General features: G+C 49.8%; 6 protein-coding genes across 6 annotated transcripts in view; 4 read left to right on the top strand and 2 right to left on the bottom strand.

Moving 5' to 3' along the window:
• LOC142601518 (histone H4) overlaps positions 1 to 23,731 on the top strand; it is a 370,615-nt gene that overhangs the window by 340,213 nt on the left and 6,671 nt on the right. Inside the window, exon 2 of the mRNA XM_075750701.1 lies at positions 6,434 to 6,798. Coding sequence (XP_075606816.1) covers positions 6,449 to 6,760 — 312 coding nt within the window. The 5' untranslated portion in view covers positions 6,434 to 6,448 and the 3' untranslated portion in view covers positions 6,761 to 6,798. The remainder of the gene's footprint in view (positions 1 to 6,433; positions 6,799 to 23,731) is intronic.
• On the bottom strand, positions 7,815 to 8,350 carry LOC142601406 (histone H2A type 2-C). Its single transcript, XM_075750339.1, has one exon. The coding sequence runs from the start codon at positions 8,322 to 8,324 to the stop codon at positions 7,935 to 7,937; it is 390 nt and encodes a 129-aa protein (XP_075606454.1). The 5' UTR covers positions 8,325 to 8,350; the 3' UTR covers positions 7,815 to 7,934.
• LOC142601402 (histone H3) lies at positions 9,771 to 10,291 on the top strand. The gene has a single exon (XM_075750311.1). It carries the CDS (start codon positions 9,789 to 9,791, stop codon positions 10,197 to 10,199), a length of 411 nt encoding a protein of 136 aa, XP_075606426.1. The 5' UTR covers positions 9,771 to 9,788; the 3' UTR covers positions 10,200 to 10,291.
• On the top strand, positions 11,255 to 11,785 carry LOC142601404 (histone H2A type 2-C). The gene has a single exon (XM_075750325.1). It carries the CDS (start codon positions 11,277 to 11,279, stop codon positions 11,664 to 11,666), a length of 390 nt encoding a protein of 129 aa, XP_075606440.1. The 5' UTR covers positions 11,255 to 11,276; the 3' UTR covers positions 11,667 to 11,785.
• Positions 12,751 to 13,164, bottom strand: LOC142601408 (histone H4). The gene has a single exon (XM_075750352.1). The coding sequence runs from the start codon at positions 13,147 to 13,149 to the stop codon at positions 12,838 to 12,840; it is 312 nt and encodes a 103-aa protein (XP_075606467.1). The 5' UTR covers positions 13,150 to 13,164; the 3' UTR covers positions 12,751 to 12,837.
• On the top strand, positions 19,210 to 20,341 carry LOC142601401 (histone H1.11L-like). Its single transcript, XM_075750298.1, has one exon. It carries the CDS (start codon positions 19,245 to 19,247, stop codon positions 19,929 to 19,931), a length of 687 nt encoding a protein of 228 aa, XP_075606413.1. The 5' UTR covers positions 19,210 to 19,244; the 3' UTR covers positions 19,932 to 20,341.

Genomic DNA, 23,731 nt, shown 5'->3' with positions numbered 1-23,731 from the left:
ACTGAGAAGCGATGACACTTAGCACCTACCAAGACACTTTATAGCACATAAACAGAAGAAAAGCGTAGACTATGAGTGACTTGTCAGAAAAATGAAATCTCATGTTGCCTACTCTTGTTATTTTGAACTCATACACATTTACTTCAGTAGCCTTCACTGGAGGAGATTTAGATACTCCAGCCCTCAGTTGTGGCTTCATAGAGTGTTCATTCACATTTATTGGTGGCTGAAATTGAGGTGGGTAAAGGGGTCACCATCCCAGTTGTCTGCCTGGCTTTTCTCCCAGCAGTTGCTACCCTCCCCCTATTCCCAATAGGGATAGCTAATAATATGTGTAGCAGCTTCTGATCTCCAACAGTTACAGTCTACTATCTTAAAATAAACTGAAATAACTTCAGAAATTTCACAGAGACACAGAGAGAAACTGTGATCTTTCTTTTTTAATGGCTTGACAGCAGAGACATAAAATAACTTCAGCGATGTGGAATTGCTGCTTGGTACACGTGGTGTTCTCTACATGAAAGAAATTCATGCAGGAACAAAATTTTGGAAAGTTAAGGTAGATTTGGCAATTTTAAAAAGAGTTTGCTCTGCAGTCAGAGCAGATAGTTTAGAAGGAATGAACAGATGTACTCAGGCAAAGAAAAAATGTGGCGAAGGATTATACAAAAGGCAGGAATGGCAGTTTCACATCCAGTTAAGCAAACGAAAAAAGGAAATAATCTTGGTTTAGGTATAGGATATTGTAAAAATACTTCATGAAGGAGGTGCCGCTTAGACTCTGATATGCAGTTCGGCTTTCCCAATGAGACTGGAGGGAGGCAGACTTCATTATTCATTAAAAGAGAAGGAGAATGATATCAGGATTTCCAGAGATGGTTTTGGGGAGAGGATCACTCTAATGTCTACTACATCTGAATGACTTCAATCCTTCTCACCTCATGGGCACCCCAGCAGGCCACACTGAAACCTGAACAAGATTGCAATCTGAACCATGCAAGTCACTTCCCTTCAGATACCCAGATCTGTCCAACTTTTGCAGTTATCTATTAAGACCTCTTGGCATAAGCAAGGAGACACATGAACCACTGCCAAGGGCTGGCACTGCACCTGAGAGCTATCAAACATTCCCATCTCCAGTTTAGGACCTGCCAGTACTTGTTCCTAAGAAAAAGAGCTCTGGGTTATATTTAGATATATTTGCAATAATGAGAGGTGGCATGGTAGTTGTTCTTCTCAAGCAATTTTGTTATGAGGCATTAGCATGAGAGCTAGCCACACAAACGTGGCTAATGGGCTGCTCTACCTGCTGTAGGTGAGTGCCGTGGTCAGTCGTTCTTAGACAGCTGCAGGAAGTACAGCTGATGTGCCTGTGCACCACAGCCCCTCTCCTTACTTCTAGTGACAATTTCCAGAGAGATTTAGGCAAGAGGGCCTTTACATTTACTCTTGCATGCATGTTCCACAGGAAAGAGGTGTAAATACTCCCTGCAACCGTGATTACACTCGTATTACAGTGTTACACCCATGCCTTACTTGCCCTCAGTGACTTCATCCTTCATCTGAGTTACAAATGTAGTAACTCATGTGATCAAACCAGCCAGCACAGTTTAACAGCTTTTAACCCTTAGCTAAGCAATTTTAAAGTGGTATCTACCAAACTACAAACTCGTTGCAGCTCAGCAAACAAGTCTCTGCCTACATAATCCTAATGCTGCTGCTGGTGTTGTTAAGGCTCCTAAGTGTAACGAGGCCACAAAAGGCCTTTTAAATCCAATGTATGGCTGAGCATCTATAGTGGGCAGGACAAATAGGGTAAGGCAATGGATGACTGTCCCGGTAGACTCAGCTACCTGGAATGTTGCACACTCCTCCCTGTACTCGTGGTTAAGGGTTGGGGCACCTATTGTGGCCTCCCTTCATCATTGCCATGGCATGTCATTTAGCAATTGAAAACCTATAGTCCAAAACCTGAATGTGTCCATCGTTAGGAGGCACTAGGAAGGATGCCTTTTCTGGGAAAGCAAAAAATCCCAGCAAAAATGCAAGGGGACAAAACCCTTCCCAGAATAGCGAATGAGGGAAAAAAAAAAAAATGCACTTGGTTCTATAATGTACTGGAGTTTACCAGGTTAACACATCTTTACTTTTCTCACACACAGGCAAAGAAAAGATCCTCATTGTCAGTCAGATATTAAAGAAACTGTCTTCTGGACCACCCTGGCATGCTTAGAGTGTAGTCCTCAACCAGTGATTGAGGACCTCGGGCCCTGAGGCAAACTGTCCATGAAAGCTAAGCAACGTTAATGGAAGCTCCATCAGCCATGGCTTCCCGAAGAAATCATATCCTCCTGAATAGACAGTACCTCTCTTTCAGCTACATTTAACAGTGAATTCCACCAAGGGTGGGTGCCACCACACTGTCCTTTCAGAGCAGCCTCTCCATCAGCACTGAAGCCTCGCTGCTCAGGGAAGTGAGCAGCCCACATAGAGCAAAGCTGAGCAACCCAGTCTTCCTCCCCACAACAACCTGGCACTTCTGTGTCCTTTCTGCCCTCCACTCTTCCTTATTTGTGTGTCAATGCTCCCTGGCCATGCTGGTAAGAGGGAGGGAGCAATGTGACCAGTCTACATGCCCCCTCCAGCCAGAGTCACATTTGGTACCTACGGAGTGACAAAGTGTCCTTGGGCACATAGTGCATTGCACAGCTGGCCTGCAATGCTCCATCTCTCTGGCTGGTGACACCCCAAGCAGTGATGTGATGGGCTTCCAGGTACCTTTGGGTTGGCAGGCAACCCATTTTTTTTGCCGCGCAGGCAGTGATGGTGGCACCCAGACACTGTGTAGGCTGGATAAGAGCCAAAGCACTGCGTCACACACCATGTGAAGGTGCTCTCATTAAGTGATGCTGCCTTGCCAGTTTTCCTCAGAAGTGTGGGGGTGAAGCAGGTACTGGCTCCAGATAAGGCTGTTTGTGCCATCTTTCCGGAGCAGGAGTATCGCAAGGTAGCAATTGGGTGCCAGCAATATAGTCTGTCTGTCTTCCCATAGAAGGGGGCAAAAAGTTTTTGAAGAGTTGTTCATTGCTAGGGTGCTGTGCTCTAGCTTGTGTTTTTTTACAGTACCTGCTTTGCAGCTGTACAGTCCATGGGCTGGTGCCAGAGCTGCACTGTCCCTGGTTAGGATGGCATCCAGACTGCCAGGGGCACTGGAAGTGTCAGCTGGTGCCCAGATTTCCCCACAATATATAAATGAGGCCAGTGAATCAGCACTCCTGCTATCAGACTGTTAGGAAGTCAGGAATCTTGCTTCACAGGCTTACAAGTGTATGTGTATACAGTGTGGGCACATTCAAGAAGAAAATATTTCACCTATTTTACCTGCAACTTGCTTTGTATGATCTGGTCCCAGAAAGAAGGATTGGCTTCCATAAGTGTATTAAGTCTAAATCTTGGTCTTCCTGACATAGTTTTTCACCATTTTGGACACTGAAAATGCAATCAAGTTTTGGTCGATCAGTGCATGAAATAAAGAGTAAAATAACAAGTTTAACTTTCGTGTGCTGTTTGAGGTTAGTGGTTTGTAACATCTTACATTTAATTGTGTGGTTAACAGGACTAGCACACAAGGCCAGCACTAAGCAGCTAGAAGCAGGGATCAGCCTGTGTCCAGCTATATAGAGATGATAAGTAAAGAGAAACTAGATGGTGTTTTGGGTTTACTCCAATTGCAATACAAAACACCTACAAGAAAAAAAAAGTAATAGCCCAAATTACTGAAAGCTGTTGAAAAAAGGCCTGCTGATCAACGAGGTAAACATTTGAGTAATTCTGATATTAACTGTCCAGATCTAATGCACGTTCATTTATATAAATGTCTTCCCGGGGGGGGGGGGGGGGGGGGGAGAAAAAAAGAACCAAAACCTAAGTGGAAGCAAAGGTGTAATCTGTGCTTGTTTTATTAATTCTTTGGAAGAAAATAGGCCTTTATGCACTTGAGTACATGGAAAGGCTTTCAAGGGTTACTGCTGTCAGTTACATCATTTGATGAGGACAAGAATGTTTGTTTGCATTTGGCGTTAATGAAAATATTCATACACTTGAAAACTGTTCTGATTTAGTGGGCTGGTTTTGGTTTTGTTTTTTGGTTTTTTTTTTTTTTTTTATTTTACAATATGTGCTTATTTTCCTAACATGGTAAATGGTGTTAGCTTTTCTTTTTTTTTGGTCACCTTCTTCTCCCTAGGGTAGCAGGGTCACCTGGTTATGGTCAGTGTTGAAGGAGACACTAGCACTATTGGGCTAGTATCTAGGACACACAATCCATAAGTCTGGGACATGATAGAGGAAGAATACAAAATGTAGTAGTAGAACTTGTTTTTGCAGTTAGGAATATCAGCATGGATCCAGAGTTGGGAGAAATGAATGGGTGATATGAGTGGGACAGCCTTGAAGTTGTGCTGCCCTTTGAATTGCATTCTGGACAGAGACTTACGATCATAACACTGGAAGAACTGAATAATTCACAGGAAACTTCCACCTGGGCGAATATCCCAGCTGTGACAGAGGCCAGTAAAAGAAGAGTACAAGAACAATAACTGATACGTCATCAAAATGATCTCTTAGGTCCTAGTGATTTGTAGGCCAGGGACTGAGTCAGAGGGGATGGCTTTGAATTGGAGAGCCTTGAATGTATTTTTCTCCTGTGTGCTTATTGATTGTTTTCCCTGGACATAAGATCTCTCATTTTTCATGCTTTAGGATGTGGCTTTAACATGACAAAGTATAAAAAGCTGAGGAATAGGTACAGTGGGAGTGGTAGATGAACAAATGGGTGATGGACATGTATGCTACATGGAGTGCATCCCTATCATAGAGGAAAATCTCATTTATATACAGTTAAGTGTCCTCATTGTGTGTGTTACAAAATGGTGCTGGAAAATATGCTTTCTATGGTGTAGATGAAGTGGGACAAAGCAGCAACCAGCAGAGAGGCTGAACTGAACCCCCTTTCTTGTAGCTGAAGAGAGGTGAAGAGAATGTATTTGAAGCAGGGGGAATGACAAGTCATTTGAAAGAGCAGAAAAAAAGAAATCAGCAGCCTTCAGGGCCAGGCAGAGACATTCCTATATAAAATAATCTGAGCTGAAAGATGCTGGGAAAGAATTACCTCACCGTTATATTTTTAGATCCCATCACTCACATAGCCCTTCCCTCCCAGAGTCACTATGACTGAGGCAGAACCAAATGACAATGTCAGAGAGACAAAGGGTTCATAAAGATCTCCCTGAGTCTTTGATCATGAAAGGATCTCCTCTGTCTCTGTGTGGATAATGATGCGTGTATTCAGCCATGATGAGCACTGGGAAATTCTCCATATTGGAATTATGCTAATGTCATAGCCCCAGTGGGCCCTGAGGTACAAAAAAGGAGGTCTGCAAGGATAGCCAGCAGAAATGAGATATGGATTTAACAGTCATGATGACTGATACGCAGTTGTGAAGTTGTACTAAAATAACAAAGAGAAATGTGAAAGAAAGAGTATCTATCCACTCAGAATCATGTCAAGCCTTTGAAAACATGGAGGTACACATGCACATAGCTGATGTAGACATTTGTGTTCTGCATTTGACATACATGACTGATTTTCATCCAGCTAGTAGCAGTGATCTAAATGGAAATATAGTGCTTTTTGAATTTGACCAGCATTGAGTCTGGGACTTAATAAGAAGCAACACTCCAGACACAAGGCACAAAATAAAGGGTCTCCTCCAGTTCTATGCTGAAAAAGCCCTTTGTGGACTTGCCATTGATTTTATAGTCCAAGAGTTAGGCACAGCCAGCTTCTAGAAAAACATGTGTGCTTCTTTCTGGTCTTAGCTGAATACATAGATATGATTTTCTGATGCTTCACAGCATAAGCCAAATACTAGTAATAAAGGCCACAGAGATGACCTGTCAGTTCTTACGTTGAGCAGCCAGTTCTCAATCCTACCATTGAGTCCCTGCGATGTGACCTCAGAACTACTGAGACACGGCGAGCGTAACCATAACAACGGCTCGCGGGGGGCCGCAAGGCCGCCTGCTCGCTGCGCAGTTGCACGCTCGGCCCCCGGCAAAAGGAAGGCCTGCGCGCCGTCGCCCCGCCCGCCCGGAGGGGAAGATGCCGGGAAACGGCGCCTCAGGGGCACCGGGGCTGAGGGAAGGCGAGCGGGGAGGAGGCGCGGGCTGGAGCGGTGAAGGCGGCCGGGGCCCCGGGGAGGTGCCCGAGAGCGGCGAGGAGCGAAGGCTCCGCCTCGCCGCGCCCGCGGAGGGGGCGGAGTCGCAGGCCCCGCCCCCGCCATCCGTGCCCGCCCCTGCTCCCAACCAGGTCGGCTCCCAACACATAAACACCGCGGCGCGGCCGGCGGCAGCTCATCAGCGCGGAGCACAGAGCGGCGGCGGCAGCATGTCTGGCAGAGGCAAGGGCGGGAAGGGGCTCGGCAAGGGGGGCGCCAAGCGGCACCGCAAGGTGCTGCGCGACAACATCCAGGGCATCACCAAGCCGGCCATCCGCCGCCTGGCTCGGCGCGGCGGCGTGAAGCGCATCTCAGGGCTCATTTACGAGGAGACGCGCGGCGTGCTCAAGGTCTTCCTGGAGAACGTGATCCGCGACGCCGTCACCTACACCGAGCACGCCAAGAGGAAGACGGTCACGGCCATGGACGTGGTCTACGCCCTCAAGCGCCAGGGACGCACCCTCTACGGCTTCGGCGGCTAAAGTCTTTTCGCTCCCGCACCATCTCCAAGAACCCAAAGGCTCTTTTAAGAGCCACCCACTTTCTCTTTCAAAAGAGCTGTGTCGCGATGCTTGTGTTCTGGGAGTGTTTGCTGTGTCTCTCCTGTTGCCTTCCGGCTCCCATTCTCCTTAGTCCTCAAACCCGCGATTTTCTTACTGCACCCCGACTGGCCAGCCTCGCGTTGCGGCTCGGGGTCCCTCCCTACTGTCCTGCTGTTGCACCACCCCCCCCCTTTCAGCCCTTCTGCTTCCTCTTTCTTTCTCAGGAGAGTTTGTCTACTGAGGCTCTCCGCCCTGCAAGGCGGGCAGTGCGCGAGTTTGTGACTCTTCCCGAGGCAGTTTCTGATGGCCAGGAAAGCCTGAAGGGCGAAGCCAAGCGCCTGCCTTCTCTTGGGTGGGGAAAAAAAAAACCGCGGGGCAAGGGACCCCGCCCCCCTCCAAGCCCTCCCGGCTCAAAAAAAAAAAAGGCGGGAAGGGGGGCAAAACCCGTGTCTGTCCCGCCAAGTTTTCTACTCCAGGGTGGCGAGCTGTATTTCTCTCCTGCTCGCTCACGCCTGAAGGTGACTACTGACACGGGCTTTGCTTCACCCGGCAGAACGCGGAAGACCTCGCTCTTGCAGCGGGGGCCTGGCGGCCTCTGCAGCCGGACCCCGTCTCCGGCGGCGAGCGGGTTAAGCGTCCTCCCTCTTTGCAGAAGCCCGTGCGGGGGACGATTGGCTCCGGGCGGTTCCGCGCTCGGCAGGTTCCGCGCTCGGCTCCCCGCGCCCTCGCCTCAGCACAGCCCCCACCCCGGGCAGTGCCCCCACCCCCCGGGGAGCAACACGATCCTCCGCTCACCCGCTACCGGACCGAAAGTGCGGGGCCCACGAGGAAATGCACGTTTCCCGGCAGCGCCCGAGTGCTCGGCGTAGCTTAGGCCGGGGCGGCTACAGAGGCGACACACACGCACACACAGACCCCCCACCCCCCCTCTGGCGCAAAACGAGCCAACTCTCCCCTCCCCTCCGCTCTGCTCCCTCCCACGAGGAGCGCACACAGACCGTTCCCCTGCCGCCCGGCTCAAGAGCGTTTCAAGCTCCTTCTCGAGTTTGTGGGTGGCTCTGAAAAGAGCCTTTGGGTTTCGCTTCTGTGCTAGGGACGCTTCACCGGGCCCGGTTTACTTGCTCTTGGCTTTGTGGCTCTCAGTCTTCTTGGGCAGCAGCACGGCCTGGATGTTGGGCAGCACCCCGCCCTGCGCGATGGTCACCTTGCCCAGCAGCTTGTTGAGCTCCTCGTCGTTGCGGATGGCCAGCTGCAGGTGCCGGGGGATGATGCGCGTCTTCTTGTTGTCGCGGGCCGCGTTGCCCGCCAGCTCCAGGATCTCGGCCGTCAGGTACTCCAGCACGGCCGCCAGGTACACCGGGGCGCCGGCGCCCACCCGCTCCGCGTAGTTGCCCTTGCGCAGCAGGCGGTGCACGCGGCCCACCGGGAACTGCAGCCCGGCCCGCGACGAGCGCGACTTGGCCTTGGCGCGCGCCTTCCCGCCCTGCTTCCCGCGGCCGGACATGCTCGGTCAGTGGGTCGGACGGTCGGCGATAAACTCCCGCTGCCACACGGAAAAGAGCAGGTGAGTTACCCGCGCCCTGAGGCCCGCCCTTATATCCCTTCCCTTTGCGCGGCCGCCGGCTCCTGATAGGCCGAGGCGCCTATCGGGGAACGCGCACCCAATGGCGGACCGAATCTCGTCCTGGCCAATAGCGAGGGCCACAGCTCCGAAAGGCCCCCGCCCGCGCTCTCCAGGCGGCCAATCACCCGGCGGGAGGGGCGGGCCTCAGCAGGCGGCTCCGCCCGGACGGATTCGTCGCTCCCGCCGCCGCCGCAGCCGCCCGGACCCGCGGGCGCCGCGCCGACCCCTCTTTGCTTCTGGTTCCCTTTTCTTTCTTCTTTACCTCTCCTTTTTCTTATTTTTTTTAAATTGTTTTAATTTTACTTTAATAAATTGTTTTAAAGCAGTTGGCTCGGCAAAAAGTGCGGGCTGGGGGCGGAGGAAATGAGAGGCGGTGTGGCTGCGTCAGTGAGCGGGAGCACGGGGCGGGGGGGTTACCGGGAGAGGGGAAAGGCGGTGCACCTCCCCACCTTGTTTCACGCTGCATCGTTTCCCCGCAGAAAGGCTTCGCCCCTTTCTAACACCGGGCCACCCCAAGGCCTTGCGACCTTCCAAAACCGTAACACCCTTCCTTGCATTGGACACCCGTCACAGCTCGCTCCCTTCTGTGGCCACCCCCCCCCCCCCCCCGCGCCAAAGGCACAGCGGGACACTGTGATTAAACACGGCCTCTGCGCTCGCTGCCTGAGCACTGCCAAAACTTCAGTTTAATTACTACAGTCCTCCTCCGGTCCCCATTTTCTTACTACAGTTGTATCCGTGTGCTAGTAATAGGGACTAAAAGGGGTGGGTCTTTTCCATTATTCAATCAAACATATTTTACTAAATTGCATTTTTCATTATTTTTTCAGTCTTTTATTTTCTTTCAACTGCCATCTTTTTTCTCCTCTGTTCTCTTTTTATATTCTGTATGTTTCTGTAAGATTTCAACATATTTAAATAAAAATTCCAGAGAAATTTTATCCTTATTAACTCCACATGGAAATATCCATACAAAAAAAAGAAAAAAAGAAAATTGCACAGTGAAAAAAAAAATATTTTTTACAAAAGAGGTCTTAATTATTAACTCACACAAGGTCAAAAAAATATAAATCAATAATATATGAAGGGTTTGCGGAAGTGGAAAAAATACACAGTGATCAAAGAATGGCTTCTTTAGACGACACACAGTATACCGCAAGAACAAAGACGAAACAGGATAGGCGGTACCTACCAGTGGCGGGATTTTTAAACTTTGAATACACCAATAGGACACAGCATACACTCATCCGCCTATCAGAGAAGGGACTAGTGCTATATATACTCCCCGACTACCCCCAGGATGTTAGTTCATCTGTTCCTCTCCATCTTGTTCGCTTGAGAGCTATGGCGCGTACGAAGCAGACGGCGCGTAAGTCGACGGGCGGGAAGGCGCCCCGCAAGCAGCTGGCCACCAAGGCGGCCCGCAAGAGCGCGCCGGCCACGGGCGGCGTGAAGAAGCCGCACCGCTACCGGCCCGGCACGGTGGCGCTGCGCGAGATCCGGCGCTACCAGAAGTCGACGGAGCTGCTGATCCGCAAGCTGCCCTTCCAGCGCCTGGTGCGCGAGATCGCGCAGGACTTCAAGACCGACCTGCGCTTCCAGAGCTCGGCCGTGATGGCGCTGCAGGAGGCGAGCGAGGCCTACCTGGTGGGGCTCTTCGAGGACACCAACCTCTGCGCCATCCACGCCAAGCGCGTCACCATCATGCCCAAGGACATCCAGCTGGCCCGCCGCATCCGCGGTGAGCGTGCATAAACCCGTTAAGAACGTGTATTTTGAGAAAACATTTTGAACAACACAAAGGCTCTTTTAAGAGCCACTCTCCATACACAATAAAAGGAGCTGTGACACATTTTTTTTACTGCTTATATTACCTTACAAAATTTTACTAAAATACATTATTGAAGCATACAGAGGTAACAAATAATGAAAAACTAATAAAATAATGGAAAAGACCCACCCCTTTTAGTCCCTATTACTAGCACACGGATACAACTGTAGTAAGAAAATGGGGACCGGAGGAGGACTATAGTAATTAAACTGAAGTTTTGGCAGTGCTCAGGCAGCGAGCGCAGAGGCCGTGTTTAATCACAGTGTCCCGCTGTGCCTTTGGGGGGGGGGGTGGCCACAGAAGGGAGCGAGCTGTGACGGGTGTCCAATGCAAGGAAGGGTGTTACGGTTTTGGAAGGTCGCAAGGCCTTGGGGTGGCCCGGTGTTAGAAAGGGGCGAAGCCTTTCTGCGGGGAAACGATGCAGCGTGAAACAAGGTGGGGAGGTGCACCGCCTTTCCCCTCTCCCGGTAACCCCCCCGCCCCGTGCTCGCGCTCACTGACGCAGCCACACCGCCTCTCATTTCCTCCGCCCCCAGCCCGCACTTTTTGCCGAGCCAGTTGCTTTAAAACAATTTATTAAAGTAAAATTAAAACAACTTAAAAAAAATAAGAAAAGGGAGAGGTAACGAAGAAAGAAAAGCGAACCAGAAGCAAAGAGGGGTCGGCGCGGCGCCCGCGGGTCCGGGCGGCTGCGGCGACGGGAGCGACGAATCCGTCCGGGCGGAGCCGCCTGCTGAGGCCCGCCCCTCCCGCCGGGTGATTGGCCGCCTGGAGAGCGCGGGCGGGGGCCTTTCGGAGCTGTGGCCCTCGCTATTGGCCAGGACGAGATTCGGTCCGCCATTGGGTGCGCGTTCCCCGATAGGCGCCTCGGCCTATCAGGAGCCGGCGGCCGCGCAAAGGGAAGGGATATAAGGGCGGGCCTCAGGGCGCGGGTAACTCACCTGCTCTTTTCCGTGTGGCAGCGGGAGTTTATCGCCGACCGTCCGACCCACTGACCGAGCATGTCCGGCCGCGGGAAGCAGGGCGGGAAGGCGCGCGCCAAGGCCAAGTCGCGCTCGTCGCGGGCCGGGCTGCAGTTCCCGGTGGGCCGCGTGCACCGCCTGCTGCGCAAGGGCAACTACGCGGAGCGGGTGGGCGCCGGCGCCCCGGTGTACCTGGCGGCCGTGCTGGAGTACCTGACGGCCGAGATCCTGGAGCTGGCGGGCAACGCGGCCCGCGACAACAAGAAGACGCGCATCATCCCCCGGCACCTGCAGCTGGCCATCCGCAACGACGAGGAGCTCAACAAGCTGCTGGGCAAGGTGACCATCGCGCAGGGCGGGGTGCTGCCCAACATCCAGGCCGTGCTGCTGCCCAAGAAGACTGAGAGCCACAAAGCCAAGAGCAAGTAAACCGGGCCCGGTGAAGCGTCCCTAGCACAGAAGCGAAACCCAAAGGCTCTTTTCAGAGCCACCCACAAACTCGAGAAGGAGCTTGAAACGCTCTTGAGCCGGGCGGCAGGGGAACGGTCTGTGTGCGCTCCTCGTGGGAGGGAGCAGAGCGGAGGGGAGGGGAGAGTTGGCTCGTTTTGCGCCAGAGGGGGGGTGGGGGGTGTGTGTGCGTGTGTGTCGCCTCTGTAGCCGCCCCGGCCTAAGCTACGCCGAGCACTCGGGCGCTGCCGGGAAACGTGCATTTCCTCGTGGGCCCCGCACTTTCGGTCCGGTAGCGGGTGAGCGGAGGATCGTGTTGCTCCCCGGGGGGTGGGGGCACTGCCCGGGGTGGGGGCTGTGCTGAGGCGAGGGCGCGGGGAGCGGAGCGCGGAACCTGCCGAGCGCGGAACCGCCCGGAGCCAATCGTCCCCCGCACGGGCTTCTGCAAAGAGGGAGGACGCTTAACCCGCTCGCCGCCGGAGACGGGGTCCGGCTGCGGAGGCCGCCAGGCCCCCGCTGCAAGAGCGAGGTCTTCCGCGTTCTGCCGGGTGAAGCAAAGCCCGTGTCAGTAGTCACCTTCAGGCATGAGCGAGCAGGAGAGAAATACAGCTCGCCACCCTGGAGTAGAAAACTTGGCGGGACAGACACGGGTTTTGCCCCCCTTCCCGCCTTTTTTTTTTTTGAGCCGGGAGGGCTTGGAGGGGGGCGGGGTCCCTTGCCCCGCGGTTTTTTTTTTCCCACCCAAGAGAAGGCAGGCGCTTGGCTTCGCCCTTCAGGCTTTCCTGGCCATCAGAAACTGCCTCGGGAAGAGTCACAAACTCGCGCACTGCCCGCCTTGCAGGGCGGAGAGCCTCAGTAGACAAACTCTCCTGAGAAAGAAAGAGGAAGCAGAAGGGCTGAAAGGGGGGGGGTGGTGCAACAGCAGGACAGTAGGGAGGGACCCCGAGCCGCAACGCGAGGCTGGCCAGTCGGGGTGCAGTAAGAAAATCGCGGGTTTGAGGACTAAGGAGAATGGGAGCCGGAAGGCAACAGGAGAGACACAGCAAACACTCCCAGAACACAAGCATCGCGACACAGCTCTTTTGAAAGAGAAAGTGGGTGGCTCTTAAAAGAGCCTTTGGGTTCTTGGAGATGGTGCGGGAGCGAAAAGACTTTAGCCGCCGAAGCCGTAGAGGGTGCGTCCCTGGCGCTTGAGGGCGTAGACCACGTCCATGGCCGTGACCGTCTTCCTCTTGGCGTGCTCGGTGTAGGTGACGGCGTCGCGGATCACGTTCTCCAGGAAGACCTTGAGCACGCCGCGCGTCTCCTCGTAGATGAGCCCCGAGATGCGCTTCACGCCGCCGCGCCGAGCCAGGCGGCGGATGGCCGGCTTGGTGATGCCCTGGATGTTGTCGCGCAGCACCTTGCGGTGGCGCTTGGCGCCCCCCTTGCCGAGCCCCTTCCCGCCCTTGCCTCTGCCAGACATGCTGCTGCCGCTGCTCTGTGCTCCGCGCTGATGAGCTGCCGCCGGCCGCGCCGCGGTGTTTATGTGTTGGGAGCCGACCTGGTTGGGAGCAGGGGCGGGCACGGATGGCGGGGGCGGGGCCTGCGACTCCGCCCCCTCCGCGGGCGCGGCGAGGCGGAGCCTTCGCTCCTCGCCGCTCTCGGGCACCTCCCCGGGGCCCCGGCCGCCTTCACCGCTCCAGCCCGCGCCTCCTCCCCGCTCGCCTTCCCTCAGCCCCGGTGCCCCTGAAGCGCCGTTTCCCGGCATCTTCCCCTCCGGGCGGGCGGGGCGACGGCGCGCAGGCCTTCCTTTTGCCGGGGGCCGAGCACGCCACCGCGGCCACCTCTCTCTAGAGCCGGCTGGGCTCTGTCCCAAGTGCTTCGGTGCGCAGCGGCCCAGAGGGCCTGTGCGCCTGGAATCGGCGCTTATGCGGCTCTGGCGGACCTTTCGCGAGGGTTGGAGCAGCCCTCGCCCGGCACAGCTGTGCCGAGAAGGGATGGGAGCTACTTTCCTTGTCTCGCTTGTCTTATTTTCTCCTGCCATCTACTGGACATAATTTCGTTTTCTTCAAATTTTTCTTACTACTTTTTCGACAAGTTTACTAAAGTGTTAGGAGCATCTATTGATCTTTCCATTACTGCTGTTTTTTAATGTTGTCACAAATAATTTGAATATTACGGTATTGCTATACGTGCAGCACATCTTTATCCTTCCCATATCGATGTTCGTGTATTAATTACCCTGTCAGTTTACGAGCACTAATTATTTCCAAGAATGAGCGTAGATCTTATGGGTTTATATTGTGCATAGCCCTAAATCCTTGAACTCTTAATTTCTAGTTCATTTGATGCTGGGAACGGTATGCAGGGAATGAACATGACAGTACGTTATAAACCACGTGAAACAGGTAGAGTTTACAGTGAATATGACCGTCAGAAAGAATATGTCGAGGTGTTTTTTTCCTTTCTCCCGTTTGCCTTTTTAGATATGGATTTGGGGCCTACAAATCCCCCGGAACTCATTTAAATAGCATTATATATTAAAAGAAATATATATTGCCTAGAAGACAACAAACAATTGTTAATAATTTATAAAGCAATAGGTAAACTATTAGGAATATAGTATTAAGTATCCGCGAAGATTCTGAAAGCAGTTCTTACATCTTGTTTCTTAATTATGTTCACTGATCTTTTAGTTATCTCCATTTAATTTGTTGTCACAATTTTCTTCTTAGCTTCTTACCTTCATAAATCATCAACCTTGAGACCACAGTTTGTTCGTTTGGGGTTTGGGGGGTTTATTTTGTTCTTTTTTCAGAAAATCAGCCCAAAAATATTTTTATATGCAGATTAAATTCTGGTTGATATGTTACAAGCACAAAGTTGACCTCTTTGTAGGTCATCAGTGAGGGTGAGCATTGAAGATGTGAAATGTGAGCATAACAGCTGTAAACTGAATTTTAGTTAGGGTTTAGACTGTTGGAACACACTGAATTTGGGGGCTTTGCTCATGAATTCCGAGCGCCAAAACCAGGGTGGAAGGTCTCTTGACAGCTTTGCTTCCTTCTACTGTCAGTTTGCAGCCATTTGGTTACACATAAATCGTTCTTTTGGGTTATGTAATGCTCAGTTAAAAGATTCATCACCGTGGTATTAAAGGAGAAGAGGAGGTTCAAAAATTAAAGGAGGGATGCAAAAATGTTAGACTCTCTTTTAGCAGAAGAGGCAATCGACATTTTATGTTAGCATACTGGAAAGTCATACGAAAAAAAGCCGTGTTATGTTTTTATGTTACAAAGTTTTCTTTTTAAAAAAAAAAAAATTAAAACTACAGCATAGATGTAATAGGGTTTGAAGCAGGCAGAGAGACGTTCCTTTCAGTGTAGAAATACCTAGAGATTGGTCTAAAGTAGCCCTCAGAACTTGGGCTGTTACACAGTAATAGGAATTAGGCTAACTAGTATCAATGGAGTTGGGGAACACCATGTACTGCTTTTGCCATATGGAGGAAAAGAAAAAAAGTTCCAAGTGCATTAGGAGTTTCACAAACGTCCTTGACTTCCCTCTCTACTATACCAAAGTTTTTTCTGCTTGTGCCATATCTGGAGTTTCCAAAGGGCAACAACTGCCAGTTGCCTGTGGTCAAGAAGGCCCCATTCACACCTTAACCCTGCAATTTTGGAAAAAGCTCTAGTATGATTTTTAGAAAAACACTGTGGTTCACCTCATTCTTCAATTGGCTTTTGGTACTCCCTGGAAAATGATTCTTTCTAACCCATACTTATTATTAGATCTATACTGTTGACAAAGTGTAAATTGTTCCTTATCATTCTCATCCTTGTGCCACTAAGCCAGCTCCAGCAGCACCCGTTACGTCTAATGCTGTGTCAGAAACAGCTCTTGTTCCACATGAGAGAAAAAGAAAAATGAAAAGTTCCAGTCCAGTGGAGCTTCTGCATGCTGAGCAGCTGGGTTTCCGTCCTCTCAAGAGTGTTAGCGTGCAAAGACTGGAAGATAGAGAAGTAGTTTTCATCTGTATTTGAATGGTGTTTATGTGATGAAAAAAAATGGTTCCCTTTCCTGAAAATGAGGCATGTTCTGTTGTATGGAAGAAAAACAAACAAACAAACAAAAACCCCAAACAGATGTCTTTCAAATATGGAATACAGACTCTTCTGAACATTTTGTAGTGCATATCTCAACTTGAGCTATGGCCTATATACAGAAATCTGACAGAAGATTAAAATACAAAAAATCCAAGGGCCTCACCACTGTGAAAACTGCAATTGGCTGCTGTTCATTTGTGCATGGTGGTAATGAAAATATTGCTCAACGTTTATTATAGTACATTTTAAATTTCCTAGTAATTCAGGAAAATTAATGTCAGTAGGCACAGAGGAAAACAAAAGGACCCTGTGACTCATTTAAGCAAAAGGAAGCAAGGATTCTTGGTTTACTGACTATTAGGACATCTGCGGTTAGCATTAGTTTTGAAAGAGAGGATTAAAACACAGGGCAACAATCATTTAGTACTACCTACCCTGATTTTCCTTGAAATAAGAGCAAGGGTAGATGTCCAGTTTCAGTAAGCGATCTAGATAAGGTTGAATTGGTCCCAAGCAGGTATGGGGTTTTAATGTAGAACCTGAACCCATCACAGACTCTTGTCAATGTTTTTTTTTTTTTCTAGCTTCCTCTTAAAGAAATTCTGGGCAGAATCTCTCCATAGGCCTGTGTTAGTTCATAAAAGTGTTTATTTCCTGGAAAGAAAGTAACAACATTTTAGTGAAATATTTCAGTATTTTTATTGACACTTGCTGATTCTAAAAATGAAGGAAAGGTGGATGGAGTGGTGATACCCAAATACAACTTCTACCTGAAGAAATAATGGACTATTAAAGCCTGCGGAAGCCTTCCTGCTGTGTCTATGTAACTGCACCAAGTTCCTGTGTTGAGCACATGCCCTCTGTTTTGTGTCATATTCTACTATGGCTGAAAAATTAAATTTTAGTCTGCGGTGGCTGAGAAATTAAAATCCACTTACTGGATTGCAATCCAAAGACTTGTATAGTTCTACAATATTATTCTTGAACATCCAAAAGCAAAACATAACAGAATAAAAGAACCAGAGGGAGGCAAATGATCTGCAAGTTGCTTCACCATTCAAGTCTGTCCTTCCTGTCTTCTGGTTTACGCCCATCTTTGAATTGACCTACATTGTAGGGGATCATAATGTTGTTTTCCTATGAGAACCCATAGCCTGATAGTATCAATCTCTCTTTTTTTGGTTACAAATCTCTCACATAGTGGATGTGGATAATCTCCAATGCACAGAAATATTTTTTACATGGAGCAATGATGGGCTTGAGAGATCAGAATCAAATCTCTAAACACTTTCCAGTTTCCAAGTAAGTCATGATACAATCATGAGAATGAAAGCAAAAAAATGAATGTTCTGTTTCTATTTCCAGGAATCTCGGAGTCCGTTTCTGTCTTAAAGAATTTGGGAGAAATAAAAACATTACTAGGAATCTTTCAAAGACCGGTAAGGTTGACAATATTCGCCTTTATTGTACGACTCCAGCGAATTGATTGAAAGCTGCCATTAAATGTGAATAGCTTGAAACAAACAAACTATTCATACACAGAGATCAATGGACTGGAGAGTTACAAAATCGTATCTCCACTGTCTCTGGGAGGGCTTGAAATCTCCGTTCTTTCTTACTACGGAGTCACTACTAATAGTTTAGAAAAAAATCTTTTCATCAGAGTGTCAGCAGTTCTGATACAGTGTTCGGTCACGTCACTGAGGACCTTAATCCTCCCCCATTATTGGAAATACCCATCAGATTAAATGGGTATTAAAATTAGTTTCCAATTTCTGTGTTTAATCCATACACAATGCACAGTTCTGCAGTCTCACACTTTGTAGTTCCATCGTGCTCATTATCGCAGCCAAACCACGTATTCACCTTCGTCTTATAGGCTGAAATGATTTGCTGGGAGATCTCACAAAGCTGTATTTCTTCCTACATTTCACCTCCAAGAAGAGAAAAAACCCGGTATGTTAAATTACTAGAATAACTCTAGCCCTTGCTTTGATTGTATCCCTTTAGCATTTTCAGTTAAACACGCGTAATCAGAAAATAATATGACATTTCTCGAATGCCACATGAATATTCAAGTCAGCGCATTTGTATATTTTCACAGTCCCAGGTAGCGGGAACTCTACGTTGTACCCTTATTCCATTCACCTTGTTACACTTTCTTTTAGCTCTGAATTAAAAAAAAACCCGTTTTTATAAGCTGATGATAGCCTTGTATCTAGCGTGTGAAACACAATATTATTGCAGGCAGAATGTTAATTGTTTTGTATTAAAAAGAACACAACATGCAATTGAAAACAAAGGAATTAAGTGACAATTCATCTATTGGTTGGAATATGGAGCTGCCACTGACCCAGGGAAGGAACCCTCTTGAAAAGGTGTAAATTCTTGTCTTACTTCTGACAGGAGCAAAGCCGTGAATCACCAGATGCTGTTATCAAAGCAAAACACTTACAGCATCAACACTCATTCATTAGAACAGAGAAATCAGTTTTGCATAAACATTTTTTCTGATTACCGACCATACCCTTAAAGGACCGAATTTTCAGCTTTACCTCCCCGTCCATTTCAAATTTCGTTACACCCCAGATTCTATTCGCCAATCAATTTTAGCAAGTCGCGATGCAAAGACAAGCACTTCTATATCTTTTAAGACTAAAAGCAGATTATATTGCAATTGCAACTATTCTGACTCCTGAATTTAACAAACGAAAGCCACTTCGTTAAGGTGACATCGAGAGTGCAGTGACAGGAACATCAGACTTCAGAGGGGCACGTCGGTGCTTTGTTCCACTGCAATACCTAAGCAGAGGTAAGGTGACATCGGGTTTCATACGTGTTGCTAAAGCACGACCGTCTCCCCAAAAGGCCTTAGCTAAGACACCGTGGTCTCCGAAGGGACAGTGAGTGGGATTATGTGATTTCGGAGGGAAGCGGCTCGGCCGAAGGAGCCAGCTCTCCATCCGCGTCCGGGACGACGGGGCGAAGCTGTGTTACTTCCTCGACTTTAATATCAATTTACCCTGGCTCTGATCGTTCAAACCACTCCGGTTTTTGCCCTACTCTGGAGAGGACCTTCTAAAGCACAATGTTTCACGCCGGCTGCCCCTATTTAGCCGATAGTCTAATTTTAATTTAAAAGATAAAACGAAAGTTTCCCTCTCCCGAGGTCTCTGAGGCTCCACGCCGCGGAGTTTCTGGGGTCGCTTTTCCCTCATTCCTGTTCCTTCCAACAGGAATCTCCGTTAGCTGGTAGGACAGCCCCCTTCTCACCTCACGGGAAGAAACGGGGTGCATCGGCTGTAGATTTCGGGAGGAAAAAGCCCGTTTTGGACCGGGAAGAAACACAACGGGAGCAGCGGCGGGTGGCGGGGCGGGGCGGGGCGCACCAATCAGCGCGCGCGGCGCTGCTATAAAAGGGGGCGGCGGGGCCGGTGCCGCTATTGTTCGCGCTGACTGCGCAGACAGCGACATGGCTGAGACCGCTCCCGTCGCCGCGCCCGATGTTGCCGCCGCCGCCCCTCCGGCCCCGGCCAAGACTACCGCCGCCAAGAAGCCGAAGAAAGCGGCGGGCGGCTCCAAAGCCCGCAAGCCCGCGGGCCCCAGCGTCACCGAGCTGATCACCAAGGCCGTGTCCGCCTCCAAGGAGCGCAAGGGGCTCTCCCTCGCCGCGCTCAAGAAGGCGCTGGCCGCCGGCGGCTACGATGTGGAGAAGAGCAACAGCCGCATCAAGCTGGGGCTCAAGAGTCTCGTCAGCAAGGGCACCCTGGTGCAGACCAAGGGCACCGGCGCCTCCGGCTCTTTCCGTCTCAGCAAGAAGCCCGGGGAAGTGAAGGAAAAAGCCCCCAAGAAGCGGGCGGCCGCAGCCAAGCCCAAGAAGCCGGCGGCTAAGAAGCCCGCCAGCGCCGCCAAGAAGCCCAAGAAGGCTGTGACAGCGAAGAAGAGCCCCAAGAAAGCCAAGAAGCCGGCGGCGGCGGCGGCGGCCAAGAAAGCGGCCAAGAGCCCCAAGAAGGCGACTAAGGCTGCCAAGCCCAAGAAAGCGGCGGCAGCAGCGAAGAGCCCGGCCAAGGCGAAGGCGGTGAAGCCGAAAGCAGCCAAGCCCAAGGCGGCCAAGCCCAAAGCGGCCAAGGCAAAGAAGGCGGCGCCCAAGAAGAAATAAATGATCCTGAAAAAAACCTCTGTCTGCCTTGCAGATAAGCCCAACGGCTCTTTTAAGAGCCACCCAAGCCTTCCTGAAAAGAGCTGAAACGCTTTTCTCTTTTTTTTTTTTCCCTACGTCTCTAGTCTGTATGTGCGCGTACAATATTAACTATCCTGCTTCTGCGCTGCTCTTGTGTAAGGTCGATCCCGTAACAGCACAAACTTCCGCACTCTTGTTCCCCACAAGTGCTGGGTAGCACCGCAGCAGTGTTCACCGCAGTACGGCTCGTTTCGGCACACTCCCGTGGGCGTGGGTGCAAATAGCTTTCCATTAGCCGTAATAAATCGGTATGAGTCCAAAATCCCCGTGGACGGTAGGCAGCGCGCACAGTACCCCGGCTCTTGGGGTGGTGAGGGGCGTGAGTGCCGCGGTTCCCTGTAGCTTCTCTCCGATCAGCGGGGGACGGACGGACGAAAAGCCGCGCTCGGAAGCGCTCCCGCCCGCCCCCCGGAGCTCCACCGATTTCGAAAAGCCCGCGCTGCGCAGAGATTGGCCGCGACTCTCGGGCTTTTTCTGGTGCACAGCAGTTTTCGGGTTAAAACAGACGGGGTTTTCCACTCGGCGGAAGAGGCTTATGAACTTCCTGGGTACGTGCTCGCCTCACCTCCTACGGGGCTTTTTCACTCCCACTCTATTTCTGTCCCTTCCCTGGAAATCGTAGGGCCAGCGGGTGTTTCGAGCTGCCTTTTGAGCAATCCCTGGTGCTGCCCGCCGGTCCTCGACTTCCGTGCTGAACCTCTTGCGCCCTGGAGCTGCCGGGGTCGTTCTTTGCCGGGAGCTCATTTCTGCAAAGGAAACGCTCGGAGGCAGCGCCTGGTGCACGGTAGGAACCCGCGGGGGTCAGATCCTCCCGTGGGTGTTCCCCCCACCTGTCCTCCAGCCCGGCGGCCGCCTCCTTTTCCTGGTGACTCCACCGTGCCCTCCTTCCGTCACCTTTACCGCACTCAAGCGATGCCCTTCGCCCCGCTGAGCTCACAGTGCTGGTACCACCGCTTCCCCAGCGGGCAGGAAAACGGGGGGTTTCGTGGAATTACCTGCTTGGCTCTCAATAAAAGAGGGCTGATCTCAAGTCCGTAGCTGTTAACCTCGTGTATCTGAAGGGATTACCCGGAAACGGGAGGAGAAATGGTGGGATCGTATTTCGCCGGTATTCGTGCTTTTCCAAAGACTGTCCACGTCTTAAATCCCTGTACTAAAAGGGAAATGAATAAAAACCAGAACCTCTGTTTTTAAGCCCGGTTCCTGAAACGCTGTTCTTACTCTTCCTCTGCATTACTTCTTAGGGTCATCCGACTTTTTGGTCCTCGCTCAGGTTTATTACCTCTTCCTCTATATAACATACAAATCTGCATACACATCCCACTTTTTTTCTAAAACTATCGGGCCATGTGCCTTCACCCTGACATCCTGAATTCCTGACCTCACAGGCCTGTGCCCCTGTTTGGGATGGAGATGTGCCTACCAGACTCTCGTAGTTACCATTAGCAAAGGGTGTTGGGACTCACACCCACTAATTTTGAAAGGGTTTCACCCAACTAGGTACACTGACTCGAGGAGAGTGTGATTTTCCAGCTCTCTTACAACTAGTTGGAAAGGAGTAGATTTTGACTGGTTACGGTCAAAGAGCAGGTACGCTGCTGTAGCAAATGAGATATTCATGCTGAATTTATTTCTTCACAGCTGAACCTGAAAAGGCAAAACCCAAACAGTTGCAGTAGCATGGGCAAAACTGTATCACACATCCCTGGAAATTGAATTGACTTTGGTGGGACCATCCTGGAATAAACATTTCGGCCTCTGAAATGAGTTGGGGTAATGACAGCAGTTCACTCTTGGCCTGTTGCAATTTACCCTCCCTGCTCACTTGAGGGAGGTGACAGGATACTTCTTTCCCTTTTCTGAGAGGTAAGAGGGAAAAACTCAAATTATTATAACTGTTTTTCTAAGAAAATTCAGTTGGAGCTGTTAGCCACCCAAGATGTTGCAGTAGTTGCGATTTAGAAGATTAGTACATCTCTGAACACAAGTGGTGATGGAGAACACCAGCCCAAGTACAACGATACCAGTCTAAAATACCGTTACAGGCAAAGACTACTCAGCTGTGGGTTCAGCTGAGTAGACTTTATAACTGCCAAATAATGTAAGAGATTGTTCCACACTACAGAAAGGAAGTGTATGTGTATACAGGAACACTGAATAGACTAGCTATATAGGCTTCACTGGACATGCTATCAAGTATAGGGACAAATTTAATGTCAGAACAAAAAATCCTGTTGTCCTGGTTATATCCTAAGAAAAAAATCAGGGGGTACTATTCTGCTGTCATGGTTCAAGTTTCTAACTGACCTGCTGAGCTGAGATTGAAGTGTGTGATTTATAGTTGCAGTAGAGAGGGAACATGTCTGACTTTGTTGTATGACCTCCTTTTTGGACATCTGGGCATTAATTTATTTTCTGAAACCTGTTATGATGCCTCATGAAACAGGGAAAAGAAGGAAAAGAGATGAGCTCTGTTCAGTATCCGCCAAGATATGTCATGTGCCAAGATGAAGCTTTTCAGGGCAGCTTGAAAAGACTTGGATGTGCATTCATAATGAAAAGTCAAAACTCAAAACGACTAAAAGGGCCTAGAGTTTTGTTCTGTCATCTTGAAATGCTGATGATCTATGCAGTTTCTGGATTTGGGTACATTTCTTGCAAGGAAGATCTTCCATCGTGCCTTTATCTCTGTCTCTCTTTTAGTTGAGTGTCCTCTTCTAAGAACCAATGAGCAGAAGCTTCTCGAGACAGTTCCTACCACATTCAGGGATTGTATTAATATCCCAAAATAAGATTCCAACAAGACTTTTATATTATATCACAGGATATCTCTGTTAAAGGATCTGCTGCCTGTGCAATCACACACCATTCATGGTGTCACACACACGCACGCTTATTCTTGAGCACGCTTCCTGCTTCTTCAGGCTCGACCCTCGGTTTCCCGCAGCACAGTCTTGGGCATTGGATTTTATAAAAGAATTCATTTAATTGAAAGGTGCAGCAGCAGGATCAGCCCAGGCTGGGTGCCTCCAAAGAGAGGGACCCAGAGCAAAGAAATCCTGGGGCAATTATACCCTTGGGTCCCACACACCACCTCTCACACGCCCTTCACGCGCTGTCCACGCATCCTTTAGTCCAATGGTGATTTTTGGTCTGGGGTCTTCCTGCATCTACTTGGATTCTTCTTCTGTGTCCAGGCAGGCAGGCTCTTATCTTGTTGACTTGCAGTTTCCACAGTTTTCCCCGAAGGTTGGAGCCTCCTTATCACCTGGCTTACACTCCTTGTGCATCTGCCCTTGCTGGTGGAACATGGAGAAGTGAAGAGGCCCAGACTGGGAAAAACACTACCGAGACATCAGTGTGATATCAAAATATTTTCCCATACTAAAAGACTAAACACAGTACTGTTAGGAAAACCACTAGGAAAATTACTGAGAAAAATAACTCTATGGTGGCTTAAAGGCTTCAGCAAATCTACCCATTCATGCTAAGTAAAGCTAACAAATAGCACAAATCATACCCTATTATAATCCTAAGTAATTTATTCTAATTAAAACTTACTTATTTGTGTGAAATGACTAATATCTCTCAACAGTCTCTGTGGCAATGCAACATATATTTATTGAACTTTTAATATGGACTATGTCGTGGCCCTAGCCTGGTCCACATTTTCTAAGTGCTCAGACTAATACATAGTCTGAGATTAATATTCTCTTCAA

Source organism: Balearica regulorum, chromosome 1 (assembly GCF_011004875.1).
Source record: "Balearica regulorum gibbericeps isolate bBalReg1 chromosome 1, bBalReg1.pri, whole genome shotgun sequence".
NCBI lineage: Eukaryota > Metazoa > Chordata > Aves > Gruiformes > Gruidae > Balearica > Balearica regulorum.
The sequence above is the reverse complement of the archived record's forward strand: the minus strand, read 5'-3'. Positions and strand labels throughout refer to the sequence as shown.